General features: G+C 46.1%; 1 protein-coding gene across 1 annotated transcript; it reads right to left on the reverse strand.

The window, feature by feature from the left end:
• Window positions 1-868: 868 nt before the first annotated feature.
• On the reverse strand, window positions 869-4813 carry LOC310935916 (uncharacterized protein; the record flags this gene model as incomplete). The annotated part of the gene is made up of 11 exons (XM_083899917.1): window positions 869-962; window positions 1146-2417; window positions 2512-2636; window positions 2740-2850; window positions 2949-3059; window positions 3152-3286; window positions 3374-3469; window positions 3571-3690; window positions 3965-4114; window positions 4313-4472; window positions 4590-4813. 11 exons carry the CDS (start codon window positions 4811-4813, stop codon window positions 869-871), a joined length of 2598 nt encoding a protein of 865 aa, XP_083756043.1.
• Window positions 4814-5869: the final 1056 nt, after the last annotated feature.

Raw genomic sequence — 5869 nt, forward strand, 5'->3', positions numbered from 1 at the left:
ATTATTGTGCATTTCTCATTTGTGGTCAAGGCTTCTGTTTTGATGCTCACTTGTTGTAACTAACATAGAAATTACATTTTGTTTATTTTTTTTCCTCTTCATACACCCCCACTATACAAAATACTACAAAATCTAGGGCCCTTTCTTTCAATATGGTTTTAAATCTTTACTTGATTTAGTCAGCTATGATTCATTGTCCTAATAATGGCACACTAATGCTATTGTTGCCATATTAAATACTACTTGTCTTCCAGTCTTTTGTTGCAGGATTTGTGCGTTGCAAGTTTCAGGTTTCACGTCACTCCCAGTCAGCAGCTGGAGGAAAAGGTGTGGACGAGGATGGAATGAGGACAGAAAACAGCAGTGCACTCAGTCCACATCAGAGCAAAGTTTGACTAATGGATTCACAATAGCCCTCCAGAGAGTGTGAGGTGTCTCCTCCGTGTATTGTGCTTTTCCTCCTCTACTTCCTCTTGTTTAACTTTTCCGACTTCCTAGCAAAAGCTTTGTATATATATATATATATATATATATATATATATATATATACCCGAATTTCATGGATCTAGTATTTGGTGTCCTTAAATAAACACTTAAATAAGACATCAAGTAAAAGAGAGACAAGGGAAATGAATGCTGATAGCTTTATTTGCAGTGAGAAAACAGGGCATGGCAAACAAACGTGTAAACACCACGAGCAGTATATTGAGATGCAAGGTTTAACTCTGTAGTAAAGGGTCATTCATGGTCTTCTTGTCCAGACCAAAGGTTGAAGGTCAGTGCCCAGACAAGGCGTTTGGTCAGTGCAAAGCTCAGAGGGGCGTGGAGGTTTTAGACTGAGAGGAGGTCACTTGGGAATTTGCGCTGTTCACTCTTCTTCGGAGTCATCGGCTGCACCACTAATGGTGTAGTTTTGTTCCTGGTGGTCCGTCTCCACCACGTCGCCCTCCTTTTTGACGGTTCTGTCAGGAAGGAAAGAACAAACAGAGGGCTGACTGCTGGTCCTAACTCGTTAAGCTGTCATAAAAATAAATTATATTTTGCTTCTGACTGAGAGATGTGTCTGATTACTCTTTTTTTGTATGCTAGACTAGGAAGAAGCTTTATTTGAGAGAAGTGGAAATGATACCTGGAGGTACCTTTACCTAATCAGCACCGTTCTTCTCTCCGTCAGCTCCACAGCCTGATCGCCGTAGGCCTCAAGGTTGCTGTCATATAGGTCAGATCCGTATCTCATCCCGGCATTACTAGTGTCGCCCGCTCCTCCAGCAATCTTCCCCTTCCCGCCAATTCCAAATAATGCAACATCGCCACCAACGCCCTCAGTTCCTCCACCACCTAAGATGCCACTGCCCACTCCATGGTCTTTGCCCCTCACATTTCCTCCACTGAGCCCCATGACACCGTCTCCTCCAGCACCTGTTCCCATTCCCCCGGCACCAAAACCTGCACCTCCAGGTCCAGTACCAGTACCCTGCCCCCCATCACCAGCTCCAGGACCAAATCCACCAGTACCAACACCACTAATTCCTCCGGTACCCAAACCCACACCTCCAAGTCCAGTACCCTGCCCTCCAACACCCGAACCAGCACTGCCAGCACCCAGTCCACCAGTGCCAACACCACTAAGTCCTCCAGCACCCAAACCCGCACCTCCAAGTCCAGTACCATACCCTCCAACACCAGAACCGGTGCTACCAGCGCTTCCAGCACCTAGTCCACCAGTGCCAGCACCACTAATTCCTCCGGCACCATACCCTCCAACACCAGAACCGGCGCTACCAGCGCTTCCAGCACCCAGTCCACCAGTGCCAGCACCACTAATTCCTCCGGCACCATACCCTCCAACACCAGAACCGGCGCTACCAACACTTCCAGCCCCTCCACCAGTGCCAGCACCACTAATTCCTCCAGCACCCAAACCTGCGCCTCCAAGTCCAGTACCATACCCTCCAACACCAGCACCAGCACCAGCACTTCCAGCACCACCAGCACTTCCAGCACCCAGTCCACCAGTGCCAACTCCAATAATTCCTCCAGCGCCCACTCCTCCACTACCCGTACTGGCTCCTATGTCTCCACCTACACCCCCTGTTCCCAATCCATGACTACCAGTTACGTCATCTCTAACTGACCTAACTGACCTACCAGCAGGACCTCCAGCACCCATTCTTCCACCCACACCCCCAGCAGAACTGCCCGAACCTGCACCCATGCCCCCACCCATTCCTCCACTCCCCATGCCTCCAGCACCAGTACCACTGCCACTTATCAGTCCACCACCCATTCCTCCTGCTCCTCCCTGGCTACCTCCTCCAAAGCTCATCCCTGCACCAATGGCGCTCATGGAACAGGTGGTAAGAGACATGGTTTGCATCATCCCAGACAGTCGCAGGTCTTCTCCCTCGATTAATTTTCTGCAAAGAAAATACAAATAATGACAAAGTTACTTGTATTCATTCATTCAAATACATGGCAATGTGTCTCTTTTTAGGACCGCTGTTACTTTACCTGTATGTTGTGATCTCAATCTCCAGAGCCATCTTAATATTCAGGAGATCTTGGTACTCACGCAGGTGTAGCGCAATTTTCTCCTTTGTGGATTTTAGCTCAAGCTGCAGGGCTTCAATCCGTGCCTATGAGGTTAACAAACACAGGACGTTGCCACAAGAGTGAGCTGTTGTTACTTTATGTTTATATGCATGATAGTCAGGGTATTTAGTGTGAGTCTGCACTCACCTGCAGGTCTTCCAGTTCCTTTCTGTACTTTTCTTGCATCTCTCGGATTTTAGCCTCGAGTGCCTCATTCTTGGTTCTCAAGGCATCCAAGTCACTTTCTTTGTTTTGGATCTGGAGATAGCATTTTAGCATGATTTAACTTATAATAGTCATTTAAATTTTGATTCTTAAACAAACTGTATTATTCATTGCACTTTTTTGACACTCACATCCTTCTTAGCGCCTGTTATTCCTTCCCTGAAGCTTCGAAGCCTATCCACGTGCCCAGACGTTTTCTTGGTCATATCTTCAAACTTGTTCTTATACCACGAGTCCATTTCCTAAAAATGAATCATGGATCATTTTGCATATGTTGATTTGGATAACAGACAATTGTCACTGCGTATTTCCAAGTGCTGAAGTTTTATTATACCTGGAGATTTTTGGCTGCAATCTCATCATACTGATTTTGGATTTGTTTCAATGCAGCCGCCAGGTCAGGCAGGGTGTACGTACTCTCAACCACGGCATGAGCCGCATAGATCTGTTTCATGAGCTCTTCGATTTCCTGGAAAATGGTAAATCTTCAGTTTTTATCAAAAACAAAGAGAGCCAAAACAAAAAGGTAGTTATGTTACATGAAGGTGTGATCTACCTGTTGGTGCACCCGTTTCAGGAATTCAATTTCAACTTCCAGTTGCTCCAGCTTCTTCTCCAAAGCAATGCGCGAGGAGGTGGCTTGGTCAACGTCCTGAAGAAATTACGGTTTTATTATCAACTGTGTTCATGACAAAAAAAAACAACAACAATATGATGAAGAAAGGATTATTTCCCAAATTCAATGAGACCTACTGGACGGAAGCTCTCAATTTCTAGCTCAGCTTTCCTCCTCAGCTCCACTGCCTCCTCATACTTGATTTTCATTGTCTCAAGTTGACCAGCTGCAGACTCCTTAGCTGCCAAGGAAATGTCCTGAAAACCAAGAAGCCATAATTAACCTGCTTACCTATGTATCTGTGTGTGTGTTTTATGAGTCACCTCTCCGTTTGGAAAAAAGCAGGCAAATATTTCTGGCAGAAAACACCAAGGTTCCTTAGCTTGGTGTTTTCAAGGTAAGGAACCTTGAAAACAAGGTGAGTGAGGTGTAAACCTGGCTGTAAACCAAGGATTCACTCTTTCTGCTATATTATGCATTAGAAATGTAAAAAAAAAGAAAGAAACAGAAGCAGTGTGTAGCTTGTCTCACCCGCTGAATTCTCATTTGCTCAGCAATCCTTTGCAGCTCCCTCAGCTGTTCCTCATACAGAAGGCGCAGACCTGACGGCCTTTGAAAGCGGTTCTGGTAGGCCTCAATCTCTGCCTCCAGCAGCTTGTTTTGTTGCTCCAGTGATCGAACCTGCAAACGTGTAAACGCCTCAGCTGTGATTTTTTTAGTGCTTCCAAACTAGAGACAACAATATGTTTCCTGTCCCTGTGTTCACCGAGGTGAGAATAATACGACCCCAATTTTCAACATAAAGGTAGTTTCAGCCAACCATGACAAAACTAACTAAAAACTGATGCAAAACATATAGTGTAGTTTGAATTCCCTTACCTTTTCTATGTATACAGCCAGTCTGTCATTGAGGACGATCATCTCCTTTCTTTCACTTGTGCGGGTGTTGAGGAATTCATGGTTCTCAGCTGAAGCCACATCCAGGTCTATGGCAGTCTCCCCACCAGGGCCAACACACACCAAGGCTCCTGCTCCCACACTATATGAATATAAACAACAACAACAACACAAAGGGGAAATACCAGAGGAACAAAATAATCAACCTGATTTCTCAAAAACACTGTCCATACATGAAGACCGTTCTGACCCAGCTTACCCTCCTCCAACCATGCGAGACCTGCGTGCAGCCGAGACGGTCCTTCTCCCTGCTGACTCATAACGGAGGCCTCCAGCTCCAGGTCGGCAGGAGTAGCCACTGGAGGCACGGCGGACCTCTCTCCTGGTGGGGGATGGACTGGACACCCTGACCTGCTGTGAAAAAGTACTGCTGTCCTCGAAGTGACGGCGGTAGGACGAGATCCTCTCTGGGCTGCAGCTCATTGTGGCAGCAGGGAATGTGCTTTCTCTGATTCTCTGAGGGGAAATGAAAGAAATAAAGCGCAACAAGGGAACTCTTCTGACTTCTTTGTTTGCACTCTCTGGTGGCCAGTCCACTCTGAGGTTTTATACCTCCCTTTGTCTGCCATGCCCCTTCCCTATCTGAGACAGCCCAGTTCATGAGCCAACACCTGTGGAATCTTGAACCTTTGTACCAAAGCACAACTGAGCTGCTGCTCAAATATCTGTCGGTAACCTGTAAGGAGCAGTTTTGGCCTGGGATGGTGACTGATGGCATTCGTGAGGGGTCAAATATTAGTCTTTTTTCAGAGTACATAGTGTGGTCATTTATCAGTCTCCCTTTTATCACTGCAGCCAGGATTATGGTACATCCACCACTTCTATGTCCACCACAGCAGTGGGTAGCAGACCGCTAGGCAGGCAAGCAGGGTCTGGTGAAGTCATATCATCAGCCAGTAGGTGCAGCACTGATGTGATGTGCTCTGATGGGAAGAGGGACTTTAATTGAACTCAGAGCAGACGCTGGAGGGTGACCTGATGAGGCTGCGGCTGCAGCAGAAGAAAAACAAGATTTTGACATAAATTAATACTTATTGGTCTGGTCTGTTTTCAACATATTGGAATTGGAGTATGCATGGAGAAAATGAAATCGAATTAACCACTTGAGAGAAGAAAATATGCAGGCAGAGGAAGGCGGGCGGGTGCAGTAGTCTGGAGTTTACGGTTGACATGGCACAGTGATATAAGAGGAGAAAACAGCGGTCTTCATTGACACCTACAGGGTCACTTGGTCAAGGGTCAGTAAACACTGTCACTTTACTGTAAACCTTGACAGTCTGCAACATTGACCCCTCGTAGATTACCACACACTCACACACATTTGCATTTGTAGAATCTCCTTAAGACATGGCAATGACCTCCATTCATTTGAACAGCCTGAACAAATCATCATCCCTGACATTAACCATAAAACAGTTAATGCCTGACCCCAATTGTAACTCAACCACAATTCAATTTTTCAGAAATTAGTTTCTGTCT

Source organism: Microchirus variegatus (genome assembly GCF_963457635.1).
Source record: "Microchirus variegatus genome assembly, chromosome: 1".
NCBI classification, from domain to species: domain Eukaryota; kingdom Metazoa; phylum Chordata; class Actinopteri; order Pleuronectiformes; family Soleidae; genus Microchirus; species Microchirus variegatus.